The sequence below is a fragment of the Poecile atricapillus genome, chromosome 12, assembly GCF_030490865.1.
Source record: "Poecile atricapillus isolate bPoeAtr1 chromosome 12, bPoeAtr1.hap1, whole genome shotgun sequence".
Taxonomy (NCBI): domain Eukaryota; kingdom Metazoa; phylum Chordata; class Aves; order Passeriformes; family Paridae; genus Poecile; species Poecile atricapillus.
In genome coordinates, this window is record NC_081260.1 from 1847828 (window position 1) to 1863278 (window position 15451).

Genomic DNA, 15451 nt, shown 5'->3' on the forward strand with positions numbered 1-15451 from the left:
AAAAAATTTTAAAAAATGGCTAAAATGCTGGAACTGGGGAGGGAGTACCCCTTTCCTGCTGCTGGAAAGGAAAGGGACACTCTTGTTTCCTGGGGCTGCCTGTAACTTTTTTAAGACAGCACAGTAGCATCAACTCTAGGAAATAAAAGTATTTTAGTAAAGACATGGTATCTCTGGAATGTCAGATTCATTTCCCCAGCCAGGCAGGCTGCAGCCAGCTGAGCAATGCCCTGCCTGGCGTTAGGCAGAGTCTCAACTGGCCAAAGCCAGCGTTAATTCTCTCTCGCAATAACTCTTGCAGCTACAGCTTTGGAAATACTCACCACAGAGGGAAGGTCAGGGAGGTCATTCCTCAAGGTCTCCAAAGCTTCACACAGTCGTGGATGTATTGATTTGTTACCAAAGTACCCTAGCACAAGTAGGCCTACAAGTGGGTTTTGAGAGAGCTGCTCGAGGCTTGGCTCAGGTCAGGTGCAGGCAGGTTGGTCCCCGCTCTGTGCAGGTGTTTTGGGGGGTTTTGCAGAAGTTGAAGGAGCTCTTTGCTTTCTGCCTCACCTGTGTGTTGTCTACTGGCTTTGCTGGTCCAGGAGTGGTTTGCCAGGCCAGCTGTGAACTCCTTGGTTTGCTGTGTCTCTCCATTGTCATCAGTCTTCTCCTCTCTTCTAACTTCTTCTGTTGTCTCCTGAGATGTTCTCTAAAAACTCTCCTGGCCAGATGTTCTAGAGTGTGCACACCCAGAGCAGGCCCAGGTGCCTGACACTGTGCCCCTGTCACAGCCCCTCAGCACCTGCATGTCTGTCCCTGAGCACGGGAGCATCCACAGGGCTCGTGGAGCTGCACACTGAGAGAGCCTGACTTGCATGACTGCCGTGACAAAACCAGGTTCAGTTATTGCTAGCTGTTCAGTTCATTATATTATTAATTAATAGAGGTATTAATTAATAACTGTGCTGTTCAGCCAGTAAGGGACACAGTTCAGAGGTGCCTGAGCATGCCTGCCAGTATTCCCACGTAAATCACTGGACTTGCATCCTGACAAATACAATCTGCCTGACAGGACTTGTGTCTTACGCAGCAATTGCTCTCTGTCTGCTCTCTTTGTCTTTCTCTCTCTTTCTCTCTGGGATGAAAAAGGAGGGGTTGTTATCTGGGGCTTCTCGGACTATGAAATTCATTAGCTCCTAAAACAGCAGTCAGCATTTCTTTAGTGAAGAACGAGCTTAGGCTGTGGCACTGGCAGTTCTTTTTATGGGATTAAGTCCTCGAGCCAGACAGAAGTTCAGTCTCACCCCAGCACCGAGTTAAGCACAGCCTGGTTGGTTTTAGGACGTGAAATCTGAAAAACAACAAATAGGGTCATTAAAACGGTAGCTGTGAATGTTTTACCCTACACTGTGGTGATCATAGCCCAGTCTCAGGTTGATTAAATTAAATATTGACACTGAGAACTCCTAGTTTTGTTACTCTGTGGTTTGCCCTGTGCCCACAACCCAACGAGAGGCACAAGGCTGCCAAAGCAGGGAGCTGCTGGCACTGCTCAGAAGAGGGAGGAAGGAGGAAACTCCTGAGAGCTGGCTTTGGGTGATTGACTTTTTAAATCTTACCCTATGCATTTTACAGATATTGACAACATTTTATTTTGCCGAGACCTTGGCAGCACTTGGGGCTGCAGGTGTGCCCGTGCTGGGGGCTGCTGCTGCCTCTGCCCTCCCACAGCACCACAGGAGCCTTGGAAAGGGCTTGGAGCTGCTTTTGGAGCATCAGTTATACCTGAAAAGCAGGGAGGCCCTTCAGAAGGAGGAACAGGTCACTGTATTCAGTAAAAGTATTTATTTATTTAAATGCAGGCTGGTCTCAGTGGCTGCAGCAGGGCTTGGCAGCTCAGCAGCTCGAGGTGCTGCCAGCCCAGCTCCTGTGCCACAGGATGCCTATTACAGACTTGTTCCTAGATTATCTCACTTGTTCCCTGCACCTCTTAAATGGGAAACCACGGTAATTCCCCTGTCACAGAACACTTAAGGAAGAGAGAAAAGCTGTGAAGGAGGTGAAATGGAAAATGCAATCAACTTTGTTAGAGGTGAAGCAGAAAAACATTTTTCAAATAGTATAAACTGCTGCTTATTTCATGCACTGTTGTACCACACCTCCCAGAAGTATTGCTCTGGAGATGGCTGGCATGTGTTTGAGAAGGAGGCATTTAAACCTCTGCTGGCTGCAGCAGGAGAGGGGGAGAGCAGCTGAGAGCAGCAAAAGAAACCTTCAAACTCTGCTTTTGAAACTAACAGGTCCTTTATGGAGGTGAGGAAGTGAGAACATTCCTGCAGTGTTTTGAGAAGGGTTTGATGCCCAGCTGAGGGTGCTGTGTGGGGCAGCAGCCCCCTCGAGGCTCTCAGCTCTGCCCAGCAATGTGTGCAGGGCCAGGCTCCCTGCCAGCCCCACTTACTGATGGGCAATATCCCAGGATCTGCACTCCTTACTGGATGGGGAAAAACAATGGTATTAGACCAGCTGCCTTTAGACAGCATCAAAACAATTTTTTGCCTTCTTTAAGTCCAGTAGAAATCCAGTGAATGGGCATTCCTGGCTCTGCACCTCACTGACAGAGAAAAGGGCTGGCTGCTGCACTGATTGTTGAAGATTTTGCCTCTTGGTTGCTGCTCTTCATCTTCCTTCAGTGGCACTGTGGGAACTGGGAACAGAATTCAGTCAGGTGTTTCCTGGAAATAGTGAAATAATGGGAGAAATGTATTTGTTTTATCTTACAAAAGCCCCTCGCTGCAGCCCTGAGCGTGAGCCAGGCACAGGCTCTGTGCAGAGAGCTCCCACCAAGGCACACAAGGGTGGCACTGGCCTCTTCTGCCTGTCTCTGACTAAAGGAGTGGAAACTGCCTGGAAAATGGATCCCTTGTGGATCTCCAGTCCATCCTTGATGTCGACAAAGCTTAATCCAGGGTAATTTTCCCATTTCTAGGCATTTGGAAACAGAATCTCGTGGAGTGCCTCTCTCCGTGAGTGTTCTCTGGCCACTTGTGATCCCTGCTCCAAGGGCTGGTGTTTGCAGCCTGCAGGAACACTCAGTTCCCTCTCTGATCCCCAGCCCTGTCCACACCTGGCCCCTTGCAGGACAGCCTGTCCACAGAAGGGATATTTGTTCATGTTCCTAGCAGCTACCAGGGGGCACAAATTGAGGCCCTTCCAGGAAGGGGACTCCTTAAAGCACCATTTCCCACTTTGGGTAAAGGGAATGTCTGTTGAGATTTAAAGGAGTGACTTTAGTGTGAGCTGGGGGTGTTTCCCACCTCAGGAGAGCTCTTGAGCCCCACAGCACATGCAGCTCCTCAGCCCTGACAGGTCCTTGGGATGGGGTAAGCAGGGATTCAGTCAGCATCACCTGAGAAAGATGCTGTCACTAAACCTGCCCCTGAGCACTCAGCCATGCAAATCATGGGGTTAAATCATCAGCCAGCACGGACTGCCTTGGCCTGTCACCAAACACCCTCTGAATCACTGGGTTTTCCTGTTAATTTATTCCTTTCTGATCACCCGAGCTCACAGCCAGCTATGGCATAAAAACCCTGACCCAGACACGCAGCAGCTTCTCTGCCTTGCCACAGTTCTGCACCTGAGGCTCTCCCAGCACCTCTGCAGAGGTTGCCCAGGGTCCCTCCCGTGCTTCTCTCGGCTGTTTAATCCCATTTTATTGCATCTTCCTGCCTGACAAGATTGACATGGCCCTGCCGTGTTTCCCCATGGATTCACTCGTGTAGGCACAGCCCCGGGGGATTGCAGGAGCCTTGAAAACAATCAGGGGCATTTGCATTTTCGGATAATCAGGGTCACTTCCCTTCCTTCACAGCACGGGAGGTGAAGGCATGGAGCTGATCGTGTTGTCGGTGCTATTTCCCCACAGATTCAGGGCAATCTCAGAGTTTACCCCATTCCTTGTACAATCCAGACCCTACACATGGGTCCATGAGCACCATCCCACTGATGGCATCAGCTGCAGTCCTCAGCCTCCTCCAGGAACCAGATCTGAGACAAATCAGGAATAAATCCTTGTGTGAGGGGCCTCTGAGGATGGTGCTGGTGACACTTGCTGAGCAAGTCCCCCAGGGCAGTTTTTTGGTGAGGTGTTGGTGGGGAGAGCCAAGGTGATGACATCAATGACATGGTGAGATTCCATCTGAAATCAGTTTGTGAGCCCAGATACTCCTGCACCTTGAGTTTGGTGAGGGGTTTGAGAAGGGAATTGCTCCCCAGAAGCTGAACTGATCCTTTCCTATCAAACCCACAGAGTTTGTGTGATCAGCCTGCAGGGCTGCAGGAGAGGGAGGCTGTACAAACACAGGATGGCAGAAATCAGTTTTCCCCCAGCTCTGATGGATAAAACCCCAGTATCATTTATTCCATCTTGCCTCGATTAGCTTTTTTTATCACACGAGAAATCATTATCTTGATGTCTGCTCTAATGACATCAGGCTGCAGCAGCAGACTTGATAAATAGCCTCCAGAGGGTCGGGTTAGCTCAGTGTGTGTAGGTAGATGTTGTGGTTGTCTGGGGAACATCAAAATGACTGTTTCCTCCTGCATTTCTCAAGCTGCAGCCAGCCCTCTCCCTCCTAAACAGAGAAGGGAGGTCGGTGGTTAGAAAAAGGAGTTAAAGCATGTTCTCCTCAGCAGAACCATCCCTGGAAATCCCAGGGCCTGGAGTGAAGGCCTGGCTGTGTCAGAGCCGTGGCTGAGGCACCACTGGAATTCCTCTGGAGCTGGGCAAAAGCAGCAAAGGGAGAGTTGGTGATTCAGCAGGGAGGTGTAGAGGGAGGAGATGCAGAACTGCCTGGGCAGGCAGAGGGTTCCTGTTGACAGCTCCATCCTCACCTCGGGGACAGCCAGCTCCAGGCACATCATCCTTTGCCAGCCTGCATGGGCAGTGCTTTGAGATCCTCTGTTGAAATGTGCTGAGGAGGGCAAAGGGCTGGACCCACCCAGCCAGTTCTGCTCCTTTCTTTAACCTAAACTCGTTGCTGTGACAGGAGTAATTAACAGGAGTAATTAACCACACGACAATTAGCGCTCTGGGGGCGCATCCCTGGCTTCCCCTCGTGTGGGGGTTACTGTATTCAGGACACTGAATTTGTGGCTTTCTGGGAATTTCCTGAAAGATGCAATTTGGCTGAGCTGCTGTTGAGCTCTGAGGAGCTGGAAGGTTCCTCATGGCAGAAGTGCCAGCAGGGGTGGCGATGTCACTGTCCCCTCCCCAGCTCTGCTAAATGAGCAGTGTGAGACCCGGACAGCGGGGTGGGGGCAAAGCCTGGGAAACAGCTGCTGATCAAAGGATAAACTGAAATCTCCTAGGTGGAGGATGGAGTAAACAGCTTGTAAGGCAAGTTTCCATGGTTATGTGGAGGAGATGTGCGTGTTCTCCGTGTCTGTGTCGTGTGAGCCCGGGCAGGGGCCGTGTCCTGCTGGATGATCCGTCTGCACGAGTCCCTGTGGATTGCCTGTGGGTGACCAGCATGCTGCCAGCATGCTTCACGTGCTGCTGAAATCGTGTTGTAACCTCAAAGAGAAAAAAAAAAAAAACAAAAAATAAAACACAAAAAAACCCACCCCAACCTAGAAGGAAAAAACGAGACAGTTTTAAGTCTTTTTTAATTGTTTCCTTCTGAGCTGAGAAATCCGAAAGGCTCCGAGTGACGTTGCCTGGTGCTATAAAAAGACATGATTTCAAGTGACAGCGCAGCATCTCTCACCAGTTTTGTCTAGCCAAATTATGAATCTGGGAATTTTCTTGTTCTCCTCGTGAGCAGCTCTCCCCAGCCCCTCCCTGTGAGCCATCCCTGCTTGCAGCTGCAGCCTCGCTGCAGAATGAGGCACGAACCAGCAGAAGGAGCTCCAGCTCTGCCCGTGGGGTGGAGTTGGCTGCTGTGCCTGGAGATGGTTCCTTATCCATCGATTCTTCCCTTTGTGCTTTGAATTCCGCTCGCCACGCTGCCCAAAATTGCCTTGGAAAAGAGCTTTGCTCGTTTCTTTCTGGTGAATTGCAGCGGAGTTCTGGCTATGCATATTAAAAAAATATCCCTCAAGAGACAATTTTGCACGATGGCCCCGAGTTCTGATGAGGGAACAAAACCACTTCAGAGCAGAACAGAAAAATACCTGCCTGCCAGGCTTCTCCCCAAATTGCTCTTCCTTAGGATTTGAAGATGTGCAGATTAGGTGAATCTTCCCCTCCCAGTTTCTGCTTTCCAGAACATGGGTATGTCCAAAAGGAAAAAAAGAAATGGAGAAGTCATTCTTGGGGCACCTCAAGCTATGGCAAAGTGCTGTCTCACAGTTCCACAAGGAAACAACGAGTTCTGGAATTACCAGAGCACAAAGGTTTTTATTTGCATGTCCCACACACACGGCCATGGTGCACGTCCTTGAGATCCACAGCTTTGATCCTTCAGGCCATTGGATAAACCAGAGAAATGTGAAACCTTTGCTTATGCAAATAGGAGCATTCAGGAGCTTTTGGCATTCATCCAGCCCAGATGTTGATGCCAGTAGCCCAGATGTTGGTGCCAGTAGCCCAGATGTTGGTGCCAGTAGCCCAGATGTTGGTTTCAGTAGCCCAGCTCCACAGGGCCACACATAGATCTGTGGGAGGAGCTGCTTTACTGAGGGAAGGGCAGGCTGTGCATGGGTGTGTTCCAAGCAAGGACAGGCATTTTTCAGGAGTTTTGGGAAAGAACTGAACGGGGTTTGGTAGTGATCTGGCCAGGTGAGTCTGCCCTTTTCCCTTTTGGAGAAGACAGGCTGTGGGTTCCATTCCTTGCAGTAACTCCATCACTGTCAGTGGACATCAGCCAGACTGTCCTTTCTCTTCTTCTTCAGCTTCCCAAGTGCACAGCATTTTGCTGATCCAGGAGATTTCCTAGCATTTTGTATCATCATTAAAAAATACATTAGTTCACTCTCCTCAGACTGGTTTAGAGGCAGTAAAGAGCCCAGCTGCAGGATGCCAAAGCCATGGGGCCATGTCACTAAAGCAAGGTGGCTTTAAGGACTTCAAAGCTAAAAACAATTTCTGTGTCCCCCCTGCCAGTAGCAGCTTTAGATTCACAGCTCTTCTGTTGTAGAACATGAGTGATTTTAGTGGAACAAAGACTGTTTGCCTTTGAGGTAATTTTTTGGTCAGTCTGAGAGCCAAACCAGATTTATTTCCCAGCTCTAGCCATGTAAGGGACCTGTAACAGACTCTAAAATCCCTCACCAGTCTCTGCTGGGAAAATTGGCCAAAGGCTGGTGGCCTCCAGGAGAAGGCTGACACTCCTGGATGGGCTCAGGGCTGGAATTTGTCCTCTGCAGTTTGCCACACATTGGCCAGCCTGGAGATGGGCAGCTCAGAGCAGGACAGTGTCAGGATGGGAGAGGTGGGCAGAGAGCAGTGCCCTGCCCTGGTGGGTTTCAGTCACCCAGTGGTTGGAATTCAAACTGTTCCTTGGAGTTCTGTAGCAGCGAGGGTGGTGCAGAAGTTGTGTCAGGTTTCCTGCAGCTGCCCCTGCCCAGGTGTGACCCCAGCACAGCTCTGGGGCTGCCCTCGGCTCTGCAGCTGGGAGACAGGAGCTTGGGAAGGCAGAGCAGAGAAGTCATTGATGAGGAACTATTCCAGCATGCAGGTACAGATGCAGAACATCTCCAGGTCGAGCTTTCCAAGTAAGTTTGAAATGCTGATTGTGATGAATTCGTTAAAGGTTAATGAGTGTGATTCGCAGAGCGGTTTTTGCCCACTGTGAGGAATGATCTTGGTTATTCTCTACAGTGGACAGAGAGCTGCACAAAATACAGTAAAGAAGGAGAAATCAGTTAGACGTACTCAAGACATCTCCATTTGGTCTGAACCTTTTGAGGATTTTCACCCTCGATCGCTAAATTCCGTAGCAGGGCGAAGCAAATCAATCCTCTTCCCTGCAGACACGCCTTAGCTCCTACCCCAAAGAGGTCCAGCCTGCCCGAGCAGCACCTGGCCAAGCTGTGTGGTGAGCTCTGTGGGTGCCCTCGTGAGGCTTTCCCTGTGTGTCAGTGCCCGTCGTGTGCCGCCGTCCGTGCCCGGCCAGCGCTGGTGTGTCTGTGTGTGGTAGGAGCCGCATTGCTGTGCACACCTTGCTCTGGTACCTGGGTGCTAATCACCGTATTTTGCCTTCTCCAGCACCTTCCCAGCCGAGGATCTCAAAGTGTTTTACAAACATTAATTAATTTAGCTTCACAACCCTCCTGTGAGGTAGGTGGGGGATGCCGTCCCGCTGTCCAGATGAGGACACTGAGCTGCTCGGGGACAGTGGCCTCGCTGCTGTGGTTAAAGCCCGGGGAGGCGACGGCCCCCTCCCGCAGAAGGAAGAGCAGTTCTGCATGATCCAGAGATGGCCAGAGCTTACAGCAAGCTGCTCCACAGCCCTGCTCCTCTCTCCTTCCTGCAGTCACGGTTTCCAGCCGGCCCCGCTGCCCCGAGGCTGAAGGAGGGGTTGTCCTTGTGGGGAAGGACATCCAGACTGTGTCACTGTGCCCTGTAGGCTGCGCTCTGGTGGTGACACACATCCTTTCTGTTCCACTTCAGTCACCCGGAGCCACCCTTTACACGCCATCCTTCACAGCAGGACGCTGAAGGCCCCTCGTTCGTGGGGAAGCTGCAAGGGCAGCGTCCCCTCTCCCCACTGCTGTGCGGGAATTGAACATCTCAGCCCTAAAAGCGCAGCCTCGCCATCCATTGCTGCCAGTTTGGATTGAGCAGAGTCAGCCTTTTCTGCCTTGTGTGCAGCCGTTTTTGGGCTGAGACCAGACTGGTGAATTGAGAACAAACCCTATGGAAAAGTCCTAAATGTCCCAAAAGAACGAGTTGCCCTCTGTGTAGGCGCATCCCTGCAGGGCAGGGCTTCTTCCACAGCAGCCCTGCTCCGTTCCGTGCGGGAAGCGGAGCGGGGCGGCGCTCGGGGTCGTGCTCGGGGCCGGTCAGCGGGGCATGGCGGGGCAAGGCTGTTCTCCAGGGAGAGCTGGGAGCTGGGAGGGAGAGCAGGAGCTCGGAGCAGGAGCCGTTCGATCCCAGCGGGATGAGTTGGCCTCGGCGGGGCAGGGCCTGTCGCGGCTCTCCTCGCTCACACAGGACTTTTCCATGAGGGCGGGCAGAACTCTGCCCAACAAAAGTAATGGATCCTGTCCCAGCCGTGGAGCTTTGGCGTAGGGAGGCAGCCTCGGAGCCCCGAGGTCAGGCAGGTTCTGGAGATTGGCCAGCCCTGGCACGTGCTGGCGCGTGGGAGCCGGTTACGGAGCGATAAGGAGCGATAAGGAGCAGTAGCATGACGAAGAACGACTATTGACCCGATTGCTCTTTGACTGATCTGTTTCTTTTTCCCCCCAATCATCGATGCAGGTGTGAGCTACTCCAAGTCGGTTCCTCCAGCCTACCCACCACCCCAGGATCCATTAAATCAGGGACAATACATGGTGACAGATGGCATATCCCAGTCCCAGGTCTTCGAGTTCACCGAACCCAGACGCAGCCAGGCACCATTCTGGCAAAACTTCAGCAGGTTAACACCATTCAAAAAATAATACCTAGAGAGATGGAGAATTTTAACTTAAAAGAACTAAAATTTAAAAAATAAAAATAAATAAAATTATATTTATAGATGGACCTTTTTTCGGAGAAGCACTGTTGCAACTAAATATATATACATATATATATGTATACACACATTTTAAAAATAATAATATATATACATATATGTATATATATAGAAGGACCAAAAACTTTTTTTTTTTGTTGTTTTTGGGAAGTAATCTGCTACTAGATACTAGGAAGCACCAATGATTTCTAACCATGTGACCTGTTTTATTTTATTTTACTCCATTGGTTGGACATCTCTTTTTGTTGTTATTTTTTTTTTTCCTGTTTTCCTTCATTCCCATCCGAGTCGTCATTGGCATCCCAGAATGCTTTCTCGCTTGTGTGACTCCGTCATGGAACTTCCTCATGGACTACATTGGTGTATATTTCCTTTGATTTTATTTATGGGGGGGGTGTTGTTTGTTTTTTGGAGTGCTGGGAGGTCTCTGCTCCCTCTCCCTCCCTCTCTGTCCCTCCCCTGGCTGTCCCCAGTCCCCGGCCCGGGGCTGTCCCCGTGCTGCATCCCCTGCTCCGACTCGTGCCTGTCTGGATGTGCTCCCTGTGCTCCCGCTGTGCTGCGCAGTATTTCTCTGGCTTTAGCTGTTCTCTCGTGGGCAGGTGAAACCCAGCAGAAGGGCCAGCAGCTGTTTAGGAAGTGAGAGATGGGTTTTCCTCAGTTGGTGGTTTTTTTTTTGCGTTTTTTTAAGCACTTGTCTTTTTCTCAATTCGGTGTGATTTGTTCACACTCAGAGTAAGACTGAGAAAAGAGAATCGGGGGCTTTTCTTCTTTTTGCTTTGTTTCTGTGGGCTTATCTTTGATTTATTTTCTTTTCAAGCTGAGACACTTGAAAAGCCCACTCCTATCTTTGTTTTCCATGCAAAGATAAAAGCTGAAAAACCGATGGCTTCACGCCTCCGTTGCAGAGAGGAAAATTGGCTCGGAGGCTCCGCCAGTTTTCCGTCTTCAGGAACTAAGGTCCCATCCTTTGGCTCCCCTCAGCCCACACAGCAGCACCCTAACAAAGCCCTGATTGCCATTTGCAGGGGCAGGGACCCCAAGAACGAGGGCCCAGCCCAGGCCGGGTCCCCCCAGCTCTGGGGAAGGATCCTGGCCCCAGCCCTGGCAGTGCCCAGCTGAGGTTAAAGCCGAGCTGCAGAGCCCTCCTTGCAGGAGCTGTGGTGTTCCATGGTTCTGTGCCATGCTCCAGGCACGGTGGGGCTGGGGTGATGGATCAGCCCAACCCTCCCGGTCTCTTTCTCTCTCTTTTTCTCCCTCTGGAGATTCACAGCTCTATTTTTAAAGACCCTTCCTACAATTTCAGCCTTAAGTACATTTGTTTGCAAGTGCAGGAGCTTATGGTTAAGCTTGTAAAACAGACCATTGTCAGGAGAAGGATTTTTTTTTTTTTCCTAGGGCAAATGAGGCTGTTTAACCAGATTTAGAAGATGAACTTGAAATCTTTGCAGAGCTATTCTGCAAGCTCCTTTGAAAATGAGGGATGAAGTGATTGATCACGGTATTTGTCATTTTCTTTGGAATCTGATCCACCACATAAGCACCCCAGGACAAAGAGTGTGGAGATACATTTTTATTGTTTTTTTTTTTTTTGCCCCTAAGAATTCCAAATGAATGGGAAGAGCAGAGAGTGTGATTTCATTGTTTCCATGGAGCCTGTTTTATTTCAGGGCATATCACAAAGGCAGAATTATTTTTATTTAAATCCAAAAATAAGCTCACTTATACTTTTGAATAATCTAGAAACTATCAATAACCAGCAAAGCCAGATTTGTGTTTTGGAGAGGAGGAGTGGTCCCTCTGTGACAGGCAGCAGGCAAACACCAGGAATCCCAAACAGGAAGCAACCCAATTTTATATCAGAAATTATTTTTGTGCTCTTTTGTATCTTTGCATTTTTATGGCTAGATTTTAATATGGGATACGTAGAAAATATTGTTTTGTTTCTTTAACAGAATGGGTGTTTAAAGCAGTGCATGAGATGGGTTCTCGTCAGTTAAATGAAATGTTTTTCTGAATGGCTGGAGAGAGGCAGAGAGAGAGAGAGAGAAAGAAAGAGAGAGAGATTCCAAAATGTTGTCAACATGATGAAAATTTCACTTACTCCTTTTGCCTTTTTAATTGCTTAGGGATAAAAAAAAAAGACAAAAAAACCAAGTAACGAGCACATTAGTTAAGCCTGTTCATTTACTGTTTTGTGCCTCAGAGAGTGAGAATGAGACATCCATAATTTTTATGAGAAGATGCTTCCTAAATATTCAGCACTAGGAAAAAAGAAACACCACCGCCACACCATTATTTGCATCATAAATCAAGATCTGACAAGGCCACTTGTTGGACTCGCAGCTTCTTTGTTAAGTGGGAAGCCCGGCCGGGGCAGCGCCGCTGGTGCTGGCCGCTGGACGAGGGGCTTGGCTCTCGGGCCTTCAAGAAAGCTCTTGCCCTCCATAAATTGCCGAGGTGCTGCGGGAGATGGAGCATTGGCACAAAGAAGAAGCAGCACTGGGGTGCCAGTGTTGTCCCACTGCTGTGGCTGTCCCAGCAGGGAGCGGGGCTGGAGCGCGCGTGGGAGCAGCGCCCGTGCACATGGGGGTGACTTGACTGAGCATCTGGTACAGACTTTTCATTCCAATGCCAGACAGGAGGAACCCACTTCCCATTCCATATGCAGAAACAAGAGAGTTGTAACAAACTTACATGTTTACGGTATTTCTCTGGCTGAATCTATATATATATATATATATATATAAAAAAAACAAATAAAAAGAAACCCTCTTCCCTAGGTAAATGACATGCATTACCCTTAACCTAGACACTAGAACAGAGGATCTAAATTCAAGACTTTCGCCTCCCCACCCTCTCCAAAAAGTCAAACAAGAGCCAACCTAGGTGCATCTAACAGTTGTAAATAGAAAATACTACATAGAGAAATATATTTGAAATTTGTTTCAGTTTCTGGATGGGCACCAGCTGTCCATTGCAATGTTATTGATAGTACACTGTGGTGCTTTGGGTTTCTGGTTTTGTTCTCTTTATGCTCTGTCATCTTTTCATTGCAGCTACATTTCAGGGAACATGTATATTTAGTAGCTATTGTAAGTTCTGCATGGCATCACCAAGCTTATTTTTCCTTAAGAAGAAAAGAAGAGTCTGTAGGAGCTTAAAGGCACTATGACGACAGGGACTTGTAGCAGAGAATTTAAAAAAAAAAAAAGAAAAAAAAAAGAAAAAAAAAAAGGTTTTTAAAATTCTAGTTTGAAGCCAAATACTGATATTTTAGTGCTTTTGGGGTTTTAACAGTAAGAGCAAAAAAAAAAAAAAAAAAGAAAAAAAAAAAGAAAAAAAGGATTTTGGTAACCCAGCTGATCCGCACTTGCCAGTTTTATTATTTTGTTTATATTGGACTGTTTGACCCTGTCAAACAAGTGTCAAAGTTGTGTGTATAAAACAAACAAACAAAAAAAGTGTTTAAAAAAGTGTTGTAAAGACACTGAGCCTTATGAAAATATTTATGGAATTAAATAAAAAGAAGTGAAAAGGCATCTGAAGGCATTTTAAATCATTTTCCTCAGAGCGGGGTCACCCTTCTCCCAAGGCTGAGCACGGGGTGGGGCTCCAGAGGCCACCCAAAAAATGTAGGATTGTCCTGGAGAAATCCCTCTGCCCTCTGTGGCTCCCTGTGAGCGCAGGGCCCCGGGCTGGGATCAAACACGGGGGGAAAAATCCTCCCGGAGCCGGAGATCTGCCCGGCCCCCAGCGCGGGGGGACAGCGGGGCTGCCGACAGACAGACAGACAGACAGACAGACAGCCCGGGAAATACAGACAGACCGGGACAGACAGACAGACAGACAGACAGCCCGGGAAATACAGACAGACAGACCGGGACAGACAGACAGACAGACAGACAGCCCGGGAAATACAGGCAGACAGACCGGGACAGACAGACAGACAGACCGGGAAATACAGGCAGACAGACCGGGACAGACACACAGCCCGAGACAGACACTCAGGACACACACACACGCAGGACAGACGGACACCCAGGACAGACACATGGACGCCCAGGACAGACAGATGGACACCCTGGACAGACAGACACACACCCAGGACACACACACACCCAGGACAGACGGACACACACTCAGGACAGACAGACAGACACACACCCAGGACAGACAGACGGACGGACACCCAGGACAGACACACACACACCCAGGACAGACGGACAGCCAGGACAGACGGACAGCCAGGACAGCCAGACAGACGGACACACACCCAGGACAGCCAGGACAGACGGACAGCCAGGACAGACAGACAGACGGACACACAGCCAGGACAGACAGACAGACGGACACACACCCAGGACAGCCAGGACAGACGGACAGCCAGGACAGACGGACAGACGGACACACAGCCAGGACAGACAGACAGACGGACACACACCCAGGACAGCCAGGACAGACGGACAGCCAGGACAGACAGACAGACGGACACACAGCCAGGACAGACAGACAGACGGACACACAGCCAGGACAGACGGACAGCCAGGACAGACGGACAGCCAGGACAGACAGACAGACGGACAGCCGTGCCAGCCGTGGCCGCTGGCGGCAGCTCGGGGAGCGGCTCCGGGCGGTTCTCAGGAGGGATCGCGGCCGCAGAGCCGGGCCGGGAGCGGCGCTCCCCGCACAGCCCGGGGCTCCCGCAGGGCCGGGGCCTCTCCCGGGGCTCCCGCAGGGCCGGGGCATTCCCAGAGAGCCGGGAAATGCCCAGAGAGCCGGGAAATGCCATCAGAGCCGGGAAATGCCATCAGAGCCGGGAAATGCCATCAGAGCCGGGAAAAGCGGCTTGGGAGCGGCGCTCGTCCCGCAGGAACAGGGACACGGTGTGGGAATAACCCAGCAGCATCGCTCCTCTTGCACTGGGGATTTCCTTCCCTCTCGGGGTGAGGAGAGACCAGGCTTCTGTCACCCAGGGGAGGGAACCAGTCAGGGCGCAAAAAACCCCAGAACTCTGAGAGAACGAGAGAGGCAGAGCTGCGGGGCCGCGCTTTGAGCAGGTTCAGGAGCAGAGCAGAGCTCAAACATCGCAGCTTCACATTCGCCTCCTGCTTCAGCAGCTCCGAGCTTGTTTTCTCTCGCTTGCCTCGCTTGCAGTGCAGAGGACACCGGGGCTGTGCTGGGCTCGGCTCTGCGGGTGATGCTGTTTTCCTCAGGACTCATTCCCTGGAGTCCCAGAGCATCCAAAACGCGGCTCCTCTCGAAGCTCGCCCTGCAGAGCTCCTCTCCCCGCACACCCCCGGCTCTCCAGGGCTCTGTGCCGGCGTTCTGCGCTCCCCAGGAGGATGGGGAAGGATGGGATGGAATGGGATGGATCCTCTCGGGATACCCGAAGCAGGAGCCCAGGCACCCGGCGTGTGCTCCGGGAGTGGCACCGAGGCTTCCTGAGCTCCGAGCGAGCTCTGTCCCTGCCCTCACCTGCTCCCACCCCGGCTCGCTTCTCCAGCACTGGGAAGAGCCCCCCATGGCCGGGAATGCTGCTGCTGCTGCCTGTAGCTGATGGCCAACTTCTGTCTTTGGTGTGATTTGTTTGGTTTCAGCTTTTCCAGCCCCCCCTGCCCCCCAGCATTCAGCTACTCCCAACTTTGCTTGCATAAAACAAAAACCAAGACCAAAGAACCCCGTTTGAAACTCCCTTCCCTTGTGGGGAGGGTTGGGCTGTGTGCCAGGGGGTGTCTGTGCCTCACCTGGAGGACAGGAGCGTTGTGTGGAGCTGGAAACATCCGTGG

At 50.7% G+C, this 15451-nt stretch overlaps 1 protein-coding gene across 2 annotated transcripts in view; it reads left to right on the forward strand.

The window, feature by feature from the left end:
* Positions 1 to 13204, forward strand: part of ARHGEF9 (Cdc42 guanine nucleotide exchange factor 9) — a 192611-nt gene extending 179407 nt beyond the window's left edge. For both annotated transcript variants that reach the window (XM_058847469.1, XM_058847470.1), the window contains one exon: positions 9410 to 13204. In XM_058847469.1, coding sequence (XP_058703452.1) covers positions 9410 to 9591 — 182 coding nt within the window. In that variant the 3' untranslated portion in view covers positions 9592 to 13204. The remainder of the gene's footprint in view (positions 1 to 9409) is intronic.
* The last annotated feature ends 2247 nt before the right edge of the window (positions 13205 to 15451 follow it).